Source organism: Silurus meridionalis, chromosome 13, assembly GCF_014805685.1.
Source record: "Silurus meridionalis isolate SWU-2019-XX chromosome 13, ASM1480568v1, whole genome shotgun sequence".
Lineage (NCBI taxonomy): Eukaryota > Metazoa > Chordata > Actinopteri > Siluriformes > Siluridae > Silurus > Silurus meridionalis.
In genome coordinates, this window is record NC_060896.1 from 16,204,838 (window position 1) to 16,229,027 (window position 24,190).

Genomic DNA, 24,190 nt, shown 5'->3' on the forward strand with positions numbered 1-24,190 from the left:
ATGGGGCAAATAAGTATTTGTATTCTGTAATTTTTATTGTAGAAACGCCGTGAGAGACAGAATCGAAAAAGAAAATCTTGAAAATTACATTGTATGATTTTCAAATAATTAATTTCCATTTTATTGCATGAAATAAGTATTTGATCACCTACCAACCAGCAAGAATTCTGTTTCTCACAGACCTGTTGTCTTTAAAAAGCCCTCATATCCTTCACTCATTCCCTGTATTAATTGCACCTGTTTGAACTTGTTACCTGTGTAAAAGACACCTGTCCACACACTCAATCAATCAGACTCCAACCTCTCCACTATGGGCAAGACCAAAGAGCTGCCTAAGGACACTAGGGACAAAATTGTAGACCTGCACAGGGCTGGGATGGGCTACAGGTCTATAGGCAAACAGCATGGTGAGAAGGCAACAACTGCTGGCGCAATTAAAAAAAAAATGGTCAAGCCAGCACATGTCCAGGACTGCCTGAAGTTTGCCAAAAACCATCTGGATGATCCAGAGGAGGCATCAAAGAAGGTCATGTGGTCAGATGAGACCAAAATAGAACTTTTTGCCATGTTTGGAGGAAGGAGGAGGAGTACAATCCAAAGATTACCATCCCAACCGTGAAGCATGGGGGTGGAAACATCATGCTTTGGGGTGCTTTTCTGCAAAGGGGACAGGACGACTGCACCGTATTGAGGGGAGGATGGATGGTGCCATGTATCATGAGATTTTGGACAACAACCTCCTTCCCTCAATGAGAGCATTGAAGATGGGTCGTGGCTGGGTCTTCCACCATGACAATGATCCAAACACAAAGCCAGGGCAACTAAGGAGTGGCTCTGTAGCATTTCAAGGTCCTGGAGTGGCCTAGCAAGTCTCCAGACTTAAACCCAGACTAAAACTCCGTGTTGCCCAGCGACAGCCCTAAAACCTGATCTGGAAGAAGACCTGTATGGAAGAGTGGGCCAAAATCCCTGCTCCAGTGTGTGCAAAACTGGTCAAGAACTACAGGAAACATCTGACCTCTGTATATGTAAACAAAGGTTTCTCTACCAAATATTAAGTTATATTTTTCAATTGTATCAAATACTTATTTTATGCAATAAAATGTAATTAAATTATTTTTAAAAAATCACACAACGTGATTTTCTTGATTTTTTTTTTTATTATTTTGTCTCTTACAGTTGAGTTGTACCAATGATGAAAATTACAGATCTCTCCGTTTTTTGTAAGTGGGAAAACTTGAGAAATCGGCAGTGTATCAAATACTTATTTGCCCTACTGTATATGCATAGACCAATATAAATTGTAAGTGTAGACATGCATGACTGGTTAACAGAGGTGGGAAGTAATGAAGTACAAATACTTTGTTACTGTAATTAAGTAGATTTTTCTGGCATCAGTACTTTGCTATACTGTTTATTTTTCGAACAACTTTTTACTTTCACTCATTACAATTTTGCACAAATATCTGTACTTTCTACTTCTTACATTTTTAAAACAGCCTTGTTACTTTTATTATTATTTATTATCATTGAGCACTGTATTCAGCCTATCAACCCCTTATTGTGCGGCTTTTTCTCCATATCACTGGTGTATTATTTCCTGAATATCAGACGTAGACGTAGGCTAGCGGAGCAAACAATGAGCAAGGCAACAAGAGGAATGGTTAATGTGAATTCAGAGGGAGTCACCAACGTGAAAATAAATAAAAACAAAAGACATTCCTTAACACCAATGGCCAAATATAAGGGAGATGTTCGAAATTATTGGTGTAAAAAATATGGTGTATATACAGTGAGGAAAATAAGTATTGAACACCCTGCTATTTTGCAAGTTCTCCCACTTAGAAATCATGGATGGGTCTGAAATTGTCATCGTAGGTGCATGTCCACCGTGAGAGACAAAATCTTAAAAAAAAAAAATCCAGAAATCACAATGTATAATTTTTTAACTATTTATTTGTATGATACAGCTGCAAATAAGTATTTGAACACCTGAGAAAGTCAATGTTAATATTTGGTACAGTAGCCTTTGTTTGCAATTACAGAGGTCAAACGTTTCCTGTAGTTTTTCACCAGGTTTGCACACACAGCAGGAGGGATTTTTGCCCACTCCTCCACACAGATCTTCTCTAAATCAGTCAGGTTTCTGGCCTGTCGCTGAGGAACACGGAGTTTGAGCTCCCTCCAAAAATTCTCCATTGGGTTTAGGTCTGGAGACTGGCTAGGCCACACCAGAACCTTGATATGCTTCTTACAGAGCCACTCCTTGGTTATCCTGGCTGTGTGCTTCGGGTCATTGTCATGTTGGAAGACCCAGCCTCGACCCATCTTCAATGCTCTAACTGAGGGAAGGAGGTTGTTCCCCAAAATCTCGCAATACATGGCCCGGTCATCCTCTCCTAAATACAGTGCAGTCGCCCTGTCCCATGTGCAGAAAAACACCCCCAAAGCATGATGTTACCACCCCCATGCTTCACAGTAGGCATGGTGTTCTTGGGATGGTACTCATCATTCTTCTTCCTCCAAACACGTTTAGTGGAATTATGACCCAAAAGTTCTATTTTGGTCTCATCTGACCACATGACTTTCTCCAATGACTCCTCTGGATCATCCAAATGGTCATTGGCAAACTTAAGACGTGCCTGGACATGTGCTGGTTTAAGCAGGGGAACCTTCCGTGCCATGCATGATTTCAAACCATGACGTCTTAGTGTATTACCAACAGTAACCTTGGAAACGGTGGTCCCATCTCTTTTCAGGTCATTGACCAGCTCCTCCCGTGTAGTTCTGGGCTGATTTCTCACCTTCCTTAGGATCATTGAGGCCCCACGAGGTGAGATCTTGCATGGAGCCCCAGTCCGAGGGAGGTTGACAGTCATGTTTAGCTTCTTCCATTTTCTAATGATTACTCCAACAATGGACCTTTTTTTACCAAGCTGCTTGGCAATTTCACCCTAGCCCTTTCCAGCCTTGTGGAGGTGTACAATTTTGTCTCTAGTGTCTTTGGACAGCTCTTTGGTCTTGGCCATGTTAGTAGTTGGATTCTTACTGATTGTATGGAGTTGACAGGTGTCTTTATGCAGCTAACAACTTCAAACAGGTGCATCTAATTTTGGATAATAAATGTAGTGGAGGTGGACATTTTAAAGGCAGACTAACAGGTCTTTGAGGGTCAGAATTCTAGCTGATAGACAGGTGTTCAAATACTTATTTGCAGCTGTATCATACAAATAAATAGTTTAAAAATCATATATTGTGATTTCTGGATTTTCTTTTTTAGATTATGTCTCTCACAGTGGACATGCACCTATGATGACAATTTCAGACCCTCCATGATTTCTGAGTGGGAGAACTTGCAAAATAGCAGGGTGTTCAAATACTTATTTTCCTCACTGTATATATATATATATATATATATATATATATATATATATATATATATATATATATATATATACACACACACACACACACACACACACACACACACACACACACACACACACACAGTATATATATATATATATATATATATATATATATATATATATATATATATATATATATATATATATATATAAAATATAAAATCAGACATTTTACAGATTTGAATGATGTATTGTTTTTATCTGTACGATCAATAAAGACAGTAATTTATGTTTGTGTCGCCATTATGAGGGAAAAACCCACAAAACGCCCCCAGAGGGTAAATTGTGTAAAACATGGCGGTTTTGGTGTTTGATTTGAGACTTTGTGCAAAAATAAAACAAAAGTTTACTGATTACAAATATTTTTCAGTGGAGTTAATTTATTTATTTTATATCTAAGTAAAGAAGGGACGTCGTGAATAAGTGTATGTTTTGCTGGAGGTTTTAATTTCGCCTCTTTTATATTTATTTAATCTCCTTTCATCGGTATGAAATTCTATTTCCTGATCCGCATATTTGATTTGGCACATGTTTTATGCTGGATGCTCTTAATAACACGACCCTCCCCATTTATCTGGGCTTGGGACCAGCACTAAGAGTGCACTGGCTTGTGCAACACTAATATAGATATATACACATATGTATACAGATGGTAACCGAGTTAAGATAGTTCGACTTACGATTTTTCAATCTTACGATGAAGATAGTGATACAACAAAATGGTAAGAAATATAAAAAATTTAAAGGCTATCAAAGTCATAGCACTATCTTCAACTGACGATATTTGTAAATAATGATGGGGTCGTCGAAACGTATCGCTATCGTAACTAGAGGAATACATACATACAGTTTGGGATTTTTTTCCCCTCAAAAATAACCTTAATTTAAAAACTGCATATTGTGTTTACTTGTGTTTATTTATTTATTTATATTAATAAATCACACACACAATGTCACCAATTATAAAAACTAGCTTTTAAATGATATATTGTTTGTAACGACTTCTTTAATGACTCTGACACACAGAGGTTTTGTTTTTATGTTTACATGTTTTTCTGCATTCTCATCCACAGAAAGAAAGGGGAAAATCCAGATGGAATCTGCCATGGTATGTTGGTTAATTAATACTCTCACCAACAAATAAAAATAAATTCACAATGTCTACAAAACAAAAATATTGTCTGTCATTAATCCGGTCCGTGGCGCAAAAAAGTTGGGGACCGCTGGCCTAGACCATAAAAAGATCAGAAGCACCCTGAAACTGAGTTACAGTATAGTGGCCAGGGTCATACAGAGGTTTCTTAAGACAGAACGGGTCTCGCAAGGGTCTATCAAAGAAGTTGAGTCCTTGTGCTGTGCGTCAGGTGCAGAAGCTTCTTCAAAAAAAAAGACGCATTAGTGCTGCACCATCGATTTAGAGGTTGCAGAAACGGACGGCACACTGCAACAAGTCTGTTTACATGGCCGTTGTTCCAGAAGGAAGCCTCTTCTGAAGCTGGCTCACAAGAAAGCCTGCAAAATGTTTGCTAAAAACAACCTGTGCAACATCCTGGTGAGGAGTGCCAAGAAAACTGTCTTCCCTACAGTCAAGCATGGTGGTGGTAGCATCATTGTCTGGGGCTGCATGAGTGCTGCTAGTATTGGGGCGCTGCATTCCATTGAGGGAACATGGATTCCAAGATGTACTGTGGCATTCTGAAACAGCCATTATCTTTTGCTAAATAATTTTTATTGTCTTTTTTTTTGCAACTGGTGCACTGTCCTGAAACCACCATCACACACAAAAAAAAAAACCATTCATGAAAATTCCAGATTTATTCTATTGTCTATAATCTAAAACTATATTGGCAGATAATTTACAAAAACATAAAAAGGCAAGAACAATTATCATTTACTTCATGTTGATATGTGGCTAGCAAAAATTACACATTTTATATTTACCAGTTCAGGAAAATAAGTGTCATCAGCATCTAAGTGCCTTTTGACTTTCTCTCTTCTTCTTTTCCTAATGTTTCCTCTGCCGCAAAAAGTAGTATACTGTCAAAGGCACAACCCTTGTCAATTTTTTCGCCAGGTCAACTAGGGGGTTGGCGCTCTCCTTGAAACAAATTAATACAAATTTAATTACATTTATTTTGTTAATATAAACTGTGAACATTTTTATGTTTATTGCTTGTGCTGAAACGATAGCGTAATAAAATTGTGTACAGGACACCCAAATAGTCGGAAAAACTTTTTAATATACGGTGAAACAGTCACACCTGGCCATATTTGAAATCAGACCCTTCCAAAATTATTAGCCTAGTTTTGAATAAGTCTGTTATTAATTATTAAGTATTTTTCCCCATTTGTTTTCCCATAAAGGCTTTCAGTCTAAACCAACAAGATACAATGTGAACCACATTGCAATCTAAACTCTTAAAACAAATAAGTATATGAAAAAGACAAAAGGTAGACAACTGTGTAATTAACAACCTTACAGAAGGAAAGAAATATAAACCCTGCACCATTGAGAATGACACAATCAAATTAAAAATGACAGAAAAATACAAACATATTCATTTAAATGAGCAGTAAGTAATATGCATAACTACCATTAGGTCTAACTACTATTAGGTATTCTCTGCTCTCTCTCTTTCTCTCTCTCTCTCTCTCTCTGTCAAAAGAATTGAGATTGATTTGCATGTATCAGGAAGCCAATATCAATATGGCAGAGGAACTTAGGGGAGTGGTGGGATGTTATTTTTATGGTAATGTCCTTGTAGAATCCAGGTACCTCTCTTGTAATTGGTGAATTTCCCTCCATAATAAATAAAAGTTATTTTGGTGAGTATATACAGATGAAGCACTCATTAAATATACAACATTGGCAATCATAATTGCTTTACTGAAAGGTAATTGTTAACATTTAGAGTTATCAGACCAAATTCTTAGCTGGCTAGGTTATTGCTACCACTACTGACTACTGACTGTCTGTTGTTACTGATCGATCTATCTACTTATAAAACAAATGCAAAATGTGCAGATAACTGATAATGGTCTTTAACTGTGTTCACTTTTGACATAGGGTATTTTGGGGATTTATTAATAATTCACTGAAAAATGCTTCACTTGGATTTAGATGTTCACCAAAAAAATCCACAATATGCTAGCAGCTGTTAATATTGATTTGTTTCAGATCAGTAAATGCTTCTGTTTTGAATACATTTCATTGCATGTATTGCAGGAGCAGTAATTTATTTTTTTATCTTTTGATACAAACAAGAAACATTTAATTTAAGTTCCACTTTACCTTTACAAACACTAAACTTTTGTTTAATCTGCCACAGTATACAGTGTGCACAGGATAGGGCTTGTGAAGCTTCTTATATGTCCAGTTGTACTGATAGTTTTAAGCAAAGGTACAAAAAGCTTTAGCAAGAGTTTGCTAAATCCAATAGGCAATATTTAGGCCTATCATTTAGGAATGGCTGTTAATAACTACAAGGATTAATCTATGTTATACCTAAAAAGGATATGATAACGCACGCGGCTTTAATATGGGTTAGTTACTCAACTCAATATTTATGCTCCAAAAGTGGTCACATTTTGGAACATTAAATGCAATATGAACGTACCTGCTGTTGTTTTGCTGTTGAAATACTGTCACAATTGACAACTGTTTTCCACACTTTAGTTCTACACTGTAGTTCAGAAAACGATTATCAATATTTATAGTCAGGTTGGTGCTTTAACAGCGTTGGAGTACAATAGATAATTTTAATGTAGGAGCTTGAACTTGAGTATAATGATTTTAGAAATTACGTTTATTTTGAAGAAAAAAAAAGGCTTTTAAATATAAGCGGAAATAAACGTAATTTCCTGTTTTTTTCTACTTACGTGGTTAACGTGGCTGAAGCTAGTACTGGTCACTAATTCAGTGGGGAAGTAAAGGCATAGTCCGTATAACGTTTAGGTCTCATTTATTTGATATATATTCTTTTGTTTTTCTGTTTTGATAGTGTTTGTCTAATTCTTCGTAGCGACTGCTTTTGATAAGATGTTGGATTTCTTCGCCATCTTCAGTAAGGGGGGAATAGTGTTGTGGTGTTTCCAGGGGGCTGGGGTAACTGAACCCTTTACAGGCCCTGTAAACGCTCTCATCCGCTCTGTCATTCTCCAGGTAGGTGGCAACAGAGAAATCAGATAAATAATTATTAAATGCACAGTACGTTCGCGTCGAGCCATCGTGCTTCTCTTATTTGCTGGCGCATTAAAACATACATTATTTTCTGTCAGTTGTAATTAACATCTGTCGTTAACGGGATACGCTAAACAAAACATTAAGCGGGAACGACGTTGCGTTCGTGGTTGCTGAAATGTTGGAACGAAGCATAATTAGTAGCTTTCGACTTGCGATACGCAGCATTCGTAAAAAAAAATATATATAAAACTTTATATGTGTATATGGCCATCCTAATAGCTGTAATGAGATCATCGTTAACATTATCACCTATAAACATTAGCTGATTAGCTTATTGCTACCACTACTCACTGTTGTCTACAGTTGTTGCTGTACTGCCATATTAGTCCAAAAAGTTTTAATTTGGGTGTTTACAATAGTGAAAAGGCTGTTTAAAAAAAAGTTGCTTTTTTTTAATGACCTTTGCTCTTAAATGCATTGTTCTTAGATGATATTTTACCCTTTTAAAATGCTAAATAAAAAAGTATTTCAGTAACTGAAACCAGCCAGTATAAAATTAAAAATTGTTTGGAAGCATGGATTTAAAAATGCAAACCTGGATAACTGTTCCTTCCTTGTTGGTGGATAGAGCCATCTGACACCTATTTAAAATGTGATAGGCCAAAAGAGTTCAATTTAAATTGTGTGGGATGCAAATATTAAATGGTTATATGATAGAGAGTAATAATAAATAAACATTAAAACCAATATTTTTGGATTTAACATTGACTGCAGATTGAATGTTTAAGAAGAAGGAGGAGCATAGGGTGATGTATGAGAGTGGAGAAAGGTGTACACAGGTGGACTATGTTCTATGTAGGAGATGCAACCTGAAGGAGATTGAAGACTGTAAGGTGTTGGCAGGGGACAGTGTAGCTAGACAGCATCTGATGGTGGTCTGTAAGATGGTTTTGGAGGTGAAGAAAAGGAGAAGAGTGAAGACTAAAAGAAGAATAAGATGATGGAAACTGAAGGAGGAAGACTGTAGTGTGAGATTCAGGGAAGAGGTCAGACAGGGGCTCGGTGGTGGTGAAGAGGTGCTGGATGATTGGGCAACTACTGCAGAAGTGATAAGGGAGACAGCTAGAAAGGTACTTGATGTGACATCTGGGAAAAAAAGAAAGACAAATAGACGTGGTGGTGAAATGAGGACGAGCAGGAGAGCATAATGAGATAGAGGTTGAGAGTTATGAGAAGAGTAGGAAGTAGGCAGGAGTACAAGGTGATGCAGCAGCAGGTGAAGAGAAATGTAACGAAAGCCAAGGAAAAGGCATATGATGAGCTGTAGGAGAAGTTGGACACTAAGGAAGGAGAAAAGGATTTGTAGCGATTGGCCAGGCAGAGGAACCGAGTTGGGAAGGATGTGCAGCAAGTTAGAGCAATAAAGGATGGAGATGGAAATGTGTTGACTAGTGAGGAGAGTGTGTTGAGAAGATGGAGGGAGTATTTTGAGCAGCTGATGAACAAGGAAAATGAGAGAGATAGAAGGTTGGATGGTGTGGAGATGGTGAAGCAGGAAGTGGAGGGTTTAGTAAGGAGGAAGTGAGAGCAGCAATTAAGAGGATGAAGAGTGGAAAGTCAGTTGGACCAGATGACATACCGGTTGAAGCATGGAGATGTTTAGGAGAGATGGAGAGTGGAGTTTTTAACAAGATTTTGGAAGGTGAGAGGATGCCTGAGGTATGGAGAAGGAGTGTGCTGGTACTGATCTTTAAGAATAAGGGAGATGTGCAGACCTGCAGTAACTACAGGGGAATAAAGTTGATCAGTCACACCATGAAGTTATGGGAAAAAGTAGTGGAAGCCAGGCTGAAAGAAGAGGTGACCATCTGTGATCAACAGTATGGTTTCATGCCGAGGAAGAGCACCACAGATGCCTTATTTGCTTTGAGAATGTTGAGGATAGTAGTAGTATAGAGAAGGTCAGAAGGAGTTACAGTGTGTGTTTGTGGATTTTGAGAAAGCGTACGACAGGGTGCTGTGAGAGGAGTTGTGGTATTGTATAATGAAGTCAGGTGTGTCAGAGAAGTATGTGAGGGTGGTGCAGGACATGTATAAGGACAGTGACAGCAGTGAAGTATGCAGTAGGAACGACAGACTGGTTTAAGGTGGAGTTTGGACTGCATAAAGGATCGGCTCTGAGCCCTTTCCTTTTTGCAGTGGTGATAGACAGGGTGATGGACGAGGTCAGACAGGAGTCTCCGTGGACTATGATGTTTGTGGATAATATTGTGATTTGTGGTGAGAGTAGGGAGCAGGGAGGTAAGAACCTTGAGTAAGTCTATTTTAGAATTTTCAATGACTGCAGTGTAGAACTGCATCAGCAGCTCTGTGGCAGACCATACTTCCTTATGTTGCCTGATTAATTGTTTCGCAATTGCGATGTCAGCTTGTGCAAATATATGACTGCAAATGTTGTGATTTAATGAAATAAATAAGTGCGCATGTGAACACACTTTCTGAGAACAGCTGGCAGAATTTCCCTTATAAAAGGTTAAACACATTTAATAATAATGATTGCAAAATTGTCTGAATTCAAGTATTTAAACATATACTGTATTTTAAACTTTAGCAGAAAAACAGGTAAATAATTTAAATGGGTGTTTAAAAATTAGTTGTTAATTCATTAATTAATTCATTAATTAATTCCACTGTACCCTGGGGAATTTTTTTACATTAATGCAAATGTTGTTATTTTGTAAAATATTATTAAATTGTCTGTGGGCAATTTCCTTGATTAAAAAAAAAACAAGTGTACTAATGATGCCATTTAGTATATCAATAATCGCAACATGACATTTTTCTACAAATCGTGCAGCCCTACATCGCACTGAAGTCCTGATCTCCATACCATTCAGAATCTGTGCCACTATTTGATTGCGTGATGCTTGTGGATTTCAGTTTTTAATGTGAACAACCTGGAGCAAATCGGCCAAAATCATTGTCATTGTGTACAAATTTAGTACATATTTACCCCAAAAGACTTAAAGCTTATTTATTTAATTAATTCAGTTCATTCAATTAATTTTTATTTGTATATCACTTTTAACGATGGACTTTGTATCAAAGCAGCTTTAAACAGATAATGCGGTTATCAAGTTGTATAAAAGAATGTAGTAAAAAAAAAAAAAATCTGGTGTCTAGGTTTTTTTTTTTTTTTTTTTTTTTATAATTTTTTAATAATTTTTTATAATTTATAATTATAAGTTTATCCGTAATGAGCAAGCCAGTGGTGACTGTTGCAAAGAAAACTGTCTGAGATGGCATGAAGAAGAAACCTTGAGAGGAACCAGACTCAAGTGGGAACCCATCCTCATCTGGGTTGCACCGAATGCCCATTTATTATAGATATACTATGTTGAGGTGTGCAGCGATGATCAAAGCAACCTGAGTCAGTCTAGCAGACTGTTGACATTAACTACAGTCCAAATCCATCCTCAAAGGTCCTGTTCTGGACTCCTGAGGTTCACTGGAACCTCAGGAGCATGTTTAACTTAACCGAGAGAGGGGGAGAGAGGGGGAGAGAGAAGGATTGTTGTACTAATGAATAACTGATGAACAGTTTATTTAGTCAATAATTTATTTAGCCAAAATATATTGGAGCAGGTAGTGTGTTTCAATGTGTCATGGTGGCTAGCTTTAATTAATTAATTAATTAAAGAGCAGATAAATCTGTTTGACATGTTTTTAAATATTTTCTTTTTTTTTGTTATGAGAAACACACCTGTGTTCAGTTCTGTGTTCAAGTGAATGTGAATACATTTATTTACTTTAAATGTAATTCTGAGACTGATTTTTTTTTTTCCTGTTCTTCATACAATCTTTGCCAGTAAGGTTGTGTAATATGTTTTAAGTTGTTTTGGTAATGGACCTAAACATTTCTTAATTTAAACTTGTTGAAACCTGCACTTCTTTGAACGCTCAATACTTTAATATCTGTTTGATTTCTAAAGCAAAGCTTTGTTTTCAGGAGCGTGCTGGGAGCAGTCCCTTCTCCCACAATGCCTTAAATCTTAAATACAAGCTGGACAATGAATTTGAGCTTGTATTTGTGGTAAGTGATTCATTTCCTGAAATAAGTGTTTTATTTCAATTATAACCATTGTTTTTAGTCTATGAAGAGTCTGTTTAAAATTGTATTTGCTATTTAATACTTCCCATCATGCCTAATGTTGTTATTCCTCTGATATAGGTGGGGTTTCAGAAGATTCTGACTCTAACATATGTGGACAAATTAATAGATGATGTCCAGCTACACTTCAGGGATCGTTATAAAAATGAGCTTGAGCAGCGGGGCGCCCTGAAGTTTTTGATCAGTTGTTTTGAGTTTGATGATGAATTTTACCGGCTTCTGCGGTGAGCTGTTACTTAATGGTTATAAAGTGCTCATACTGTTTCACCTTTGATCATATATTGTCTTCTGGTTATTTTGCTATATGGGTTATTTAGAAAAATCTGTTAACACTGTCCCTCAAAAAAAAACATTAAGTACTATAAGTAAATACAGTCACTGTCTTGAAAGAAACACTTGAATTAACTTAAATTAATGTTGACCACTGCGAAGAGATTTTTTGAATGCAACTGTGTTTGTATTTTGATGTAATATGGTTATTAAATGCACTAAATGGTTTTAGTTTTTTTACTGTAATCTGTTGCAATTTTACTAACAACAAATTACTTGTTCATTTTAGATCCATTTTATTTTCTCTTTTTTATTTAGTATTGCTCTTTAATAAAGAAAGTACTACTTATCGGATACTCGATTACTAGAATAATCGATAGGAGCAAACCTAGTTCACATTAAAATACACTTTAAAGTGTGATTTGTCTGTCTTAAACAGAGACCTAGTTGTTTTCAATTTTGTAAAGTTTGAGTATTTTAGATATTGCTGATCTTACTTTTTTAATACACAAGTCTCTACAAGCTGAGACGCTTTCTTGATTAGAGAGATCTTTACAATTGTGATGAGCAGAGAAGCATTTTAGAATGCACAATAACTAGAATTTTGCAGTGGATGGACAGCAACCATGTCATCGTATAAGTCACAGATAACCAACTGGGATTACTTAGTCCCAATCCTGTAAGTTATTTTCGTACATGGTTGCTTAAGATATTAGAAGCTACATAATGCTAAAATGTTTAAACAAAACATTTGAAGCCTACGTGATAACAGGTTTTACTTTTGGAGAATAAAAGCAAAGCAGCTCAATACAGCTCAGTTTCTCGAACAAATATTTGCTTTGCCTAGTTAGGGATCTACAAGATAACAAGCATAATTCCATTGATAATAAAGTAGAATAAACAAAGAAGAATAAAGTTGTACTGATAGTGATGTGATTCATATTATGTAAATGATGTAATACCAAGCTATATTTGTATTTGAGTTAAAAAAAAGGGTAATATTAAAAACCAATGACTGTATTATTAGTATATGACTGTATTATCTAATTTGTCTATATTAATTGACCTTCAGTAAATATAACAAACTCATTTAAACTAATAAAATGATTTTTTTTGTGAGCAGCCATCCTAACATGCTTAATGCTAAACATTGCTGAGGAAACAACCTAAAATTTGAGTAGGATTTTTACAAAGCATTTATTTGGATTTACCCATTTGGGAGGTGGGAAATTCTGATTTATGTGATTTAGTTAAATGCAGCCTAAATGTCACTGGCACTGACATCATTTGGTAGTCAGGTGGGATTGTGCATAATATGGAAAAAAAAAAGTTTAACAAAACAAGTCTAAATAAATAGCGTAGAAATATATAAATAATACTAGACAGCATGAAATATATCTTTATCTTTTTATATATTTATAAATATATATATTCACTTTGTTTAAGGTGTTTAATTTGATTAAATTAATATATATGTATTTGTGTGTCTGTGTGCAGTGTGGTGGAAGCTGAAAGCATAGCTAAACCTCAAAAGGCCATGAGGACTTACAGTGAGTCCCAGAAATCTCAGAAAACTGTGAAATCTATGATTGAGACAAACATTGGAGACAAAAGCAAGGAGTCTACTAGCAAGAAGAATAAACATAACAGGAAAGAAGGTGAGCTTGTTGAACGCCATAAAAGCAGTTACAATTTTTTTTATTGTGAATATTAACTGAAATTAGAAGCTATACACTGCAGATGGGGTTTAACTGCTTGTTGCCACTGAAATATATTAATCACTGCAATAATGGTAGTCAGAGGCTCTTTACTATATGCTTTTTTTTATTACATTTAAATTGAAACAGCAACCTTATTTTTTGCTCAGCATTATTATTATTTTTAATGTTATGATTTATTGATTATTATTATTATCCTATATACCATGAAATGTTTAATACCTAGAAGAAAATATTGGATCCAGAGATTTTGAACACAGATTTAATTCACTTTACGTTAGTGATACCGCATTAATTGTCTTGTCTAATAGTCTCTTTAAATGTCTATATTAAATGGGAGTGAAACGATCATTTCATTTTATATTTAAGATGCTTGCACCAGCTTTTACTTATTCTAATATAGAATTCTTCAGAAAGTTGGACCATATGAGAATTCTATAAAAAAAAAAAAAATATTTTAACTTTAGAGGTTTGTTTAGCATGATTAAAACAATTGTTTGTAATAACTATTACTAGTACACTTACTAAAGTTTGTAAGTTCCATTCACCAACATTGGCACCTTTAACTTTGTCTGACTATTTGACACTGCCACATTTAGGACTTCTGGCATTTATTTAAAATTTCCTTTAGCACTATGTAAAATTTTAGCCCTGCTGTTAGTTACGGATTTACTGTCCTCTAAAAATAACTAAACATACAGCCATTACTATTAAAATAGCTGGCAACAAAAGTGAGTACACCCTAAATTAATGTGTCAAAATTGTGTCCAAAGTGTTAATATTTTGTGAGCACTGTTATCCAGCACTGCCTTAATCCTCTTGGGCATGACATTCACCAGATCTGCACTGGTTGTTGCTGGGATACTCTTCCACTCCTCCATAATGGCATCACGAGCTGCTGTATGTTAGACACATGGCGCTTCTCCACCTTTGTTTGAGAATGCCCCCACATGTGCTTAATAGAGTTCAGTTCTGCAGACATACTTGGCCACTCAATCAGCTTTAGCAAGGCACTTGTTCTCTTAATGGTGTGTTTGGGGCTGTTTTTATACTGGAAAACTGCTGTTTGTTCCCAGTTTCTAAAAGGAGATCATAATTGTCCATTTCAGAATGTCACAGTACATGTTGGAATCCATGTTTCCCTCAATGAACCACAGCACCCTATTACCAGCAGCACTCATGCAGCTCCAGTCTATGATGCTATCACCACCATGCTTTACTGTAGACAAGACAGTTTTCTTGGCACTACTCACCAGGGTGTAGCCACATGTGCTGGACACCATTTGAGCCGATCAAGTTTGTCTTTGTCTCTTCAGGTTACAGGACATGGTCCCAGAAATTCATGCTATTGGGCAGGTTGTACTCAGCCACTGTTTGCAGGCTTACTTGTGAGCCAGCTTTAGAAGAAGTTTACTTTTGGGACGACAGCCATGCAACCCAACTTGTTGCAGCGAGCAGTGTGTGGTCTGAGCTCTGGCAAGTAGACCTTCTGCTTCTGCAACCTCAAAAGCAATGCTGGCAGCTCTCATGCGTCTGTTTTTTAAACGCAACTTCTAGACCTCATGCACAGCACAAGGATTCAACTTCTTTACGACCCTTGCTAGGCCTTTTCAAAATGGAAACCATTTTGGAAAACCTCTGTTCTATTACTCAGTTTCAAGCTGTTACCTTACTTCTTATAGCCCAGACAATCTCTTTGGAGAGTAATACTATTTCTTTTCCTCTGAGAGTTCTTTGCCATGTTGTGCCAGTTTGACCATCCAGTGGTCACCATGAGAGAATTGTTGTCAAAGCACCAACTTTTAACTGCTCTAATACTTGTATGGTCCTTTAAAGCAGACAAAAAAACCGAACATGACGAATAGGACATCTGGTTTTGCATGGTTAAGCAACAAGCAGCTGTTAGTGTACTCACTTTTGTTGCCAGCTATTTTGAACAATTTTATTACAAATATAAATAAATAAATATAATAGAAGCGAAGTTAAAACCTACGACTGATCAAAGAAGAAACACACAGCACACAGTATTGCTTGTGAAAACCTTTCTTTATTTGGTAAAAAGAATAACTGGGAAAACTAGAGATGCGTTAGCCACATAAAATCATAAATGTAGGATCTAGTGTCTACATTTCTTACTATTTAAGGAAACATGGCCAATCATATAGAACAGTTAACCCAGTTAATAAGTCAAAAGAGAGGCCCTCATAATATTACCATTAGTAAAAAGATACATGCAGAGCACATGGAGAGACCTTGCTAGGAATTTGGAAGCGAAACTCCTTTTTTATTTGAGGTTTTTTTTGGTACTCTTTTGCCGGTATATTTCCTCTTGTCTATTTTTGGACTATATGAATAAGTTTAGTAATTGTTTGCACATTATATCCTGAAACTATATATTTCTGTAAAGCTGCTGTGTGACAATGTCCATCGTTAAAAATGAAATGTGTTTCTCTGCTGTTCATTTACTTTCCATTTTGTTATTTAATATAAATTAAACTATGAATACTTCTGTGGGAGAGCTGACGGTTCGGGGAAAGGAAAACCACTCAGGACAGGACCAGTTCTGAATGAGAGAGTTCATTTATTTTTTCTTTTTTTCTTTCATTCTAAATTATCAGTGCTAAATGCACACACACTGGCATGCCCTCTCGCTCCTCTTTTTTGCTCCCCCTGATCACTACAAGAGAAAGAACATTCATTAGTCACAGTTCCCCTCAGGTGTGTCAATCCCACGCTTCCCTGGTCCTGGCCTCGCCCTCCATCCACCAACCGGCACTCAGCCACGCCCCCGCTGCCACAACTTCTATTTTTGAAAGTATTCTTATTGTACAGAAGGTACAGTACCTTTACACAGTACTGTACATGCACACAATTTGTGTCTGTCTCTTCTCTTTCTCCCTGTCTTGAGGCTTCTGTCTCTGACTTTTCTCCGTTCTGCTGCTCACTGAAACATAAAACTGATTAGTCATAATACCATCAGAGTTGCTTCTTATCAATCTTTTTCTTTACCTACGACCTACATTTACAAACCCCCACTATGACATACTGCTGCTGGCTGGGGAGCCGTGCAGCCTGCAGCCGAATCCACTACCCCCCACCCCCTTTTTTCACGAGAGGAAATCTGCCACTGCCATCTGTTTTAGATTCTTTCAAAGGGTTGGCTGGCAAATTTACCAGCTGAAGTTCGCAAAATGCCACTCACCATCACATTCCCACGAATGCTTAGCCATTGGAAATGATCTATAAAGCTTGACAGATACACTTGAATACTAAGCCTGTTAGTCCCAAACACTATTTGAAAGGTTGTTTCCTAACTGGGGCTTTGTAAGAGAAAGCTGTGCCCATTGCTGCAGTCTTCACTATTCAAGGTACCAACAAATAGCATGCACTTTTTTATAGAGAACGAATAGTGCTTTATAAGTCCGAAGTAGTACTTTATAGAAAATCAATTTTATTTATATATATATATATATATATATATATATATACACACACATACAGTACAGAACAAAAGTTTGGACACACCTTCTCACCTTCTCATTCAAAGAGTTTTCTTTATTTTCATGACTATGAAAATTGTAGAGTCACACTGAAGGCATCAAAACTATGAATTAACACGTGGAATTATATACATAACAAAAAAGTGTGAAACAACCTGAAAATATGTCGTATTGTAGGTTCTTGAAAGTAGCCACCTTTTGCTTTGATTACTGCTTTGCACACTCTTGGCATTCTCTTGATGAGCTTCAAGAGGTAGTCACCTGAAATGGTTTTCACTTCACAGGTGTGCCCTGTCAGGTTTAATAAGTGTGATTTCTTGCCTTATAAATGGGGTTGCGACCATCAGTTGTGTTGTGCAGAAGTCCAGTGGATACACAGCTGATAGTCCTACTGAATAGACTGTTAGAATTTGTATTATGGCAAGAAAAAAGCAGCTAAGTACAGAAAAACGAGTGGCCATCATTACTTTAAGAAATGAAGGTCAGTCAGTCCGAAAAATTGGGAAAACTTTGAAAGTGTCCCCAAGTGCAGTCACAAAAACCATCAAGCGCTACAAAGAAACTGGCTCACATGCGGACTGCCCCAGGAAAGGAAGACCAAGAGTCACCTCTGCTGCGGAGGATAAGTTCATCCGAGTCACCAGAAATCGCAGGTTAACAGCAGCTCAGATTAGAGACCAGGTCAATGGCACACAGAGTTCTAGCAGCAGACACATCTCTACAACAACTGTAAAGAGGAGACTGTGAATCAGGCCTTCATGGTAGAATATCTGCTAGAAAACCACTGCTAAAGAAAGGCAACAAGCAGAAGAGACTTGTTTGGGCTAAAGAACACAAGGAATGGACATTAGACCAGTGGAAATCTGTGCTTTGGTCTGATGAGTCCAAATTTGAGATCTTTGGTTCCAACCACCGTGTCTTTGTGCGACGCAGCAAAGGTGAACGGATGGACTCTACATGCCTGGTTCCCACCGTGAAGCATGGAGGAGGAGGTGTGATGGTGTGGGGGTGCTTTGCTGGTGACACTGTTGGGGATTTATTCAAAATTGAAGGCATATTGAACCAGCATGGCTACCACAGCATCTTGCAGCGGCATGCTATTCCATCCGGTTTGCGTTTAGTTGGACCATCATTTATTTTTCAACAGGACAATGACCCCAAACACACCTCCAGGATTTGTAAGGGCTATTTGACCAAGAAGGAGAGTGATGGGGTGCTGCGCCAGATGACCTGGCCTCCACAGTCACCGGACCTGAACCCAATCAAGATGGTTTGGGGTGAGCTGGACCGCAGAGTGAAGGCAAAAGGGCCAACAAGTGCTAAGCATCTCTTGGGGAACTCCTTCAAGACTGTTGGAAGACCATTTCAGGTGACTACCTCTTGAAGCTCATCAAGAGAATGCCAAAAGTGTGCAAAGCAGTAATCAAAGCAAACGGTGGCTACTTTGAAGAACCTAGAATATGACATATTTTCAGTTGTTTCACACTTTTTTGTTATGTATATAATTCCACGTGTTAATTCATAGTTTTGATGCCTTCAGTGTGAATCTACAATTTTCATAGTCATGAAAATAAAGAAAATTCTTTGAATGAGGTGTATCCAAACTTTTGATCTGTACTGTATATATATTGTACTGTCCTCAACATGTGTTAGTGCCTTGACAGTCAGATAAACTCCCTTCCCTCACACGACTCTGAAGACAAGAAGTTCATTTGCCCACAGGTTTAATGGTCTTGGGTATGGAATGAAACTACAAATGAACAAATTAATATATCAGTAATAACACGTGACACTAAAGCACAATGTGGCTAATGCAATAGCCGGATGGAAAATTATAAAAAGAAAAGGATCTTAAACCACACCACTCATATGAGAGTCATCAATACCGATGCATGCATGGAACACTTACTACTTCCTGATTCAAGTGAATATAACAGAATTACAGCAACATCGAAACTTGCCACTAGAGGTGGCTCTAAACCAAAATGAACTGAGCAGGCTAATTAGTGCTATGGATAACAAAGAATTACAGACATTAAATTATTGTGTTATCAAATTAAACACAAAATAAAGAATCTGTAACATTAAACATGTTCCAACACACTTTCTGAAACGAGATCTTTACACTGAACTCCGAGCCGCTCTGGGTGATGATTTTTCAACAAATAGAGCTGACCTACATTTAGTAAAAAAAAAACACTGACAAACAACAAAGCCACTTCAGACTGGCTGCACTCAAAGGGACAGTGTGGGAAATGGGGGAATCACTCTCTGTTTGTACTGACTTTATAGCTGAGCTTAAGAACAAGAGTATGCCTCCAATACCAAGAGTATGAATCCAATGACAGAATTTGATTTAATCTCCACTAAAGACAGACCGACTGTTATTGCAGACATTTAGCATTTAGTTTGAACATGTGGACAAAGTGTATAAACTACTGGCTAACCAGTTGAAACGTCAACGTGAAACAGGAATTAGATGCCCCACTTGCCCTTGAAGAAATACAATTCTCAGTTAATGCGATGCAGTCCAACAAAGCCACGAGACCTGATGGGTTTCCTATTGAGTTTCACAATAATTTTATTAATAAATTGGTGCTTCTGCTGATGTTTAATGAATCTGTGGAAAATGGTTTGCTACCAACTACCCTGACCCAAGCTTCGATAGCTCTTCATTGAAGAGAGATAACGATCCAACTTTGTGTTTCCTATAGACCCTAGTGGTTAGGATGCGGCGCTCTCACTGCTGCGGCCAGGGTTCGATCCCCGGTCAGGGAACCAACCCCAGCCACTTTCAGTGCCGGTCCCAAGCCCGGATAAATGGGGAGGGTTGCGTTAGGAAGGGCATCCAGCGTAAAAACGTGCCAAATCAAACTGGCGGAGGATCCGCTGTGGAGACCCCTAACGGGAGAAGCCGAAAGAAAAGTAGTAGTAGTTGCAGCTCTGGACAAGGGCGTCTGCTAAATGCCGTAAATGTAAAGAGTAAGGAAAAAATATGAATAAGTAATTCGATCCCAGGAGTGCCAGCCGACCAAAATTACCCCAAGAGCACAGCAACGACTTATTCAAGAGTTCACAAAAGACCCCACAACAGCATCCAAAGAACTGCAGGCCTCACTTGCCTCAGTTATAGACTCCACCATATGAAAGCGACTGGGCAAAAATGGTCTGCATAGCAGAGTTCCAAGACCAAAACCGCTGTTGAGCAAAAAGAAAAGAAAATCTCAGTTTTGCCAAATAACATCTTGATGATCCCTAAGACTTTTGGGGAAAATAATCTGTCTCTGTTGACGAGACAAAAGTTGAACTTTTGGAAGGTGTGTCCCCCATTACGTCTGGCTTAAAAGTAGAAAAAGTAAAAAAAAAAAATTTTTAGAAAAAGAACATCATACCAACAGTAAAACATGGTGGTGGTAGTGTAATGGTCTGTGGCTGTTTTGCTGCTTCAGGACCTGGAAGACTTGCTGTGATAAATGGAACCATGAATTCTGAATTCTGAAAACCAAAATTTTGAAGGAGAATGTCCGGCCATCTGTTTGTGACCTCAAGCTGACGCCAACTTGGGTTCTGCAGCAGGACAATGATACAAAACACACCAGCAAGTCCACCTCTGAATGGCTGAAGAAAAACAAAATGAAGACTTGGGAGGGGCCTGGTCAAAGTCCTGACATTAAAACAAAGTCCTGAATCCTATTAAAATGCTGTGGCATGACCTTTAAAAGGCGGATCATACTCGAAAATCCCCCAATGTGGCTGAATTACAATAATTATGCATAGATGCGTGGACCAGAATTCCTCCACAGCGCTGTAACAGACTCATTGCAAGCATCAAGACTCAATCGCGCACATATGGTGCTCGTTTAGCATCATCACTAGCTCCTATTTTAACTTCCACACTCTCACCGTCCGTTATTGTTGGTATATGTTGGTTCACGGCGGTCGTTGTTATCGCTCATGTGTATCCCGGTACATGCCTTCACACCGGCACTCTCTCAACGGCTGCGCTTTTCTTCCCAAAGCACATCGCGGATTCCCCCGATCCTGCCGTTGTTCATTCTATGCTTTTGCTGCTCATCCCACGTTCTCCCGTGTGCTGTTCAGCGCCGCGCTTCTACTTTCGCCTCCCGTTCATCGCATAACATTTAACAACAAAAGGCATATGTGCACTAACTAACAGCAGAGATTCACCAGTATACAATGCAACACCTGTAGCATCTGGAAGGCTTGATTTTTTCTGCCACTTTTGCGAGTTCTTCTGCGGCTGCACAGTGCCGATCGCGATAACTGACGTTAAATGGCAAATTTTTCCCCCCTTGTGCTCGAGATATCAGGGTTCGGCGACATAAAAAAGTCTTTTTAAAAGATTCAGAGAGTCTGGAACATTCTCTGTGCGTAAGGGTCAAGGCCGGAAAACCATACTGGATGCCCGTAAACTTTGGGCCCTTAGACGGCGCTGCATCACATACAGGAATGCCACTGTAATGGAAATCACAACATGGGCTCAGAAATACTTCCAGAAAACATTGTCAGTGAACACAATCCACCGTGCCATTTGCCAAGGCCGGCTTAAACTCTATAGGTCAAAAATGAAGCCATATCTAAACATGAGCTAGAAGCGCAGGAGTTTTATCTGGGCCAAGGCTCATTTAAAATGGACTGTGGCAAAGTGGAAAACTGTTCTGTGGTCAGACGAATCAAAATTTGAAGTTCTTTTTGGAAAACTGGGTCGCCATGTCATCCGGACTAAAGAGGATAAGGACAACCCAAGTTGTTATCAGCGCTCAGTTCAGAAGCCTGCATCTCTGATGGTATCGGGTTGCATAGGTTTGTGTGGCATGGGCAGCTTAGACATCTGGAAAGGCACCATCAATGCTGAAAGGTATATCCAAGTTCTAGAACAACATATGCTCCCATCCAGACGTCTTCTCTTTCAGGGAAGACCTTGCATTTTCCAACATGACAATGCCAGACCAAATACTGCATCAATTACAACATCATGGCGTAAAAGAAGGATCCGGGTACTGAAATGGCCAGCCTGCAGTCCAGATCTTTAACCCATAGAAAACATTTGGTGCATCATGAAGAGAAAGATGCAACAAAGAAGACCTGAGACAGTTGAGCAACTAGAAGCCTGTATTAGACAAGAATGGGACAACATTCCTATACCTTAACTTGAGCAACTTGTCTCCTCAGTCCCCAGACGTTTGCAGACTGTTATAAAAAGAAGAGGGGATGCCACACATTGGTAAACATGGCTTTGTCCCAACTTTTTAAAAATGTGTTTAAAATTTTAAATGAACGTATTTTAACCTTAAAATTATACATTTTCTTTCTTTTAAACTTCCACATCATTACATTCTGTTTTTATCCACAATTTCTTCAGTGTCCCAACTTTTTTGGAATTAGGTTTGTGTGTGTGTGTGTGTGTGTGTGTGTGTGTGTGTGTATATATGTGTATATGTATATATGTTGTACACAGTGTGTGTATGTGTGTATGTATGTGTGTGTGTGTGTGTGTGTGTGTGTGTGTGTGTGTGTGTGTATATATATATATATATATATATATATATATATATATATATACTAGAGATGCACCGAATATTCGGCCACCGAAAAATTTTCGGCCGAAAATGGCCCAAAGGTGCATTTCTGGTTTTCGGCCAAAAGACTTTGAACACCGAAACAACACGGCCGAAACAGTTTGTTGTGATGACGCAAACAGAAACCGCAGCCTGCACGTGCATGTCTAAAGCAACATTTCTGCAAAGACTTTCTCCACGTCAGGTTTAATTTATCACCTGAAATCCAAACATCCCGATCGCTATGCTGAATATGAGAGGAACGCAAACGCACAGAAAAGCAAAACCCCTCCGAGCATGCGCTACCTGTCTGTGGCGGACGTTTTTGAAAAGGCAGGAAGTTTCCCAGTGATAGTGTTGTATTGTTGTATCTTTAAGCAGTTGCACTTGTTCTGACTGCACTTTGTTTTTATGAAAGAACATATTTAATTTTACAACCTTTCAGCAGAGGGCCTGTACATTATGATTTAATGTACACATGAGTGCATTTAAGTTAAACATTTAAGTTTGAATTTTAATTTGTTTTATTTTATCCTGTGCATTGTTGCACAGGATAAAAAGGATTCGGCCTTGCTTTCCTTTTTTCGGTTTCGGCCAAGAATTTTCATTTCGGTGCATCCCTAATATATACTGTGTGTATATATAGTCATGGCATCCTTGCAATTCTGTCAGAAAAATGTTCCAATTTCTAATGTGTTAATAACTAATAACATTGTCATGGTGCATCTGTCACCATATGGTAGGAGACCCAGGAGGACACCACTGCTGAGACAAAGGCATATAAAAAAAAACAAGGCTGGAGTTTGCCTAAACCTATGTGATAAAACCAAAATCCTTCTAGGCACTGTTTACAAAAAAATAAACAAGGTCTTCAGAGGAGGTTTAAAGATGTTTTGAGGTTGCTTTAATGTTTCTCGACTGTGTAAACGGTATCATGACATCTGAAAAAGAATTTTGGGTCGCAACCTACTGGCCAGTGTCAGAAAGCTGCATCTCCACCAGAGGTCATAGGTCTTTCAGCAGGATAATGACCCGAAACACGTCAAAAAGCACTCAAATAGTTACAAACAAAGTGCTGGAGAGTTCTGAAATGGCCAGCAATAAGTCCAGATCTGAACACCTGTGGAGAGATCTCAAAACAGCAGTTGGGAGAATGCATCCTTCAAATCTGAATGACCTAGAGCAGTTTGCAAAGGAAGAGTGGTCCTCAGTAGAGAGGTGTAAGAAACTCATTCATGGTTACAGGAAGCGATTGATTGCGGTTATTTTTCCCAAAAAGGGGGGGGGAATACAATATTCAGAATACAATATAGATGACATATCAAATGTTTAAACTGAGAA

The 24,190-nt window shown here is 38.0% G+C and overlaps 1 protein-coding gene and 1 long non-coding RNA gene across 3 annotated transcripts in view; one reads left to right on the forward strand and one right to left on the reverse strand.

Annotated features, from left to right (window-relative positions):
* Positions 1 to 3,807: 3,807 nt before the first annotated feature.
* Positions 3,808 to 7,237, reverse strand: LOC124395723. The gene is made up of 3 exons (XR_006927671.1): positions 7,046 to 7,237; positions 5,370 to 5,526; positions 3,808 to 5,190 (listed from the first exon to the last, which is right to left on the reverse strand). It is a non-coding gene; the product is annotated as an uncharacterized LOC124395723 (long non-coding RNA).
* An 86-nt stretch (positions 7,238 to 7,323) lies between these two features.
* The window catches only part of srpra (SRP receptor subunit alpha), a 52,823-nt gene continuing 35,956 nt past the window's right edge, over positions 7,324 to 24,190 (forward strand). Inside the window, exons 1-4 of one of the 2 annotated variants that reach the window (XM_046864501.1) lie at positions 7,324 to 7,590; positions 11,621 to 11,704; positions 11,843 to 12,006; positions 13,550 to 13,710. In XM_046864501.1, coding sequence (XP_046720457.1) covers positions 7,468 to 7,590; positions 11,621 to 11,704; positions 11,843 to 12,006; positions 13,550 to 13,710 — 532 coding nt within the window. In that variant the 5' untranslated portion in view covers positions 7,324 to 7,467. The remainder of the gene's footprint in view (positions 7,591 to 11,620; positions 11,705 to 11,842; positions 12,007 to 13,549; positions 13,711 to 24,190) is intronic. The other variant, XM_046864500.1, reaches the window with a different exon arrangement.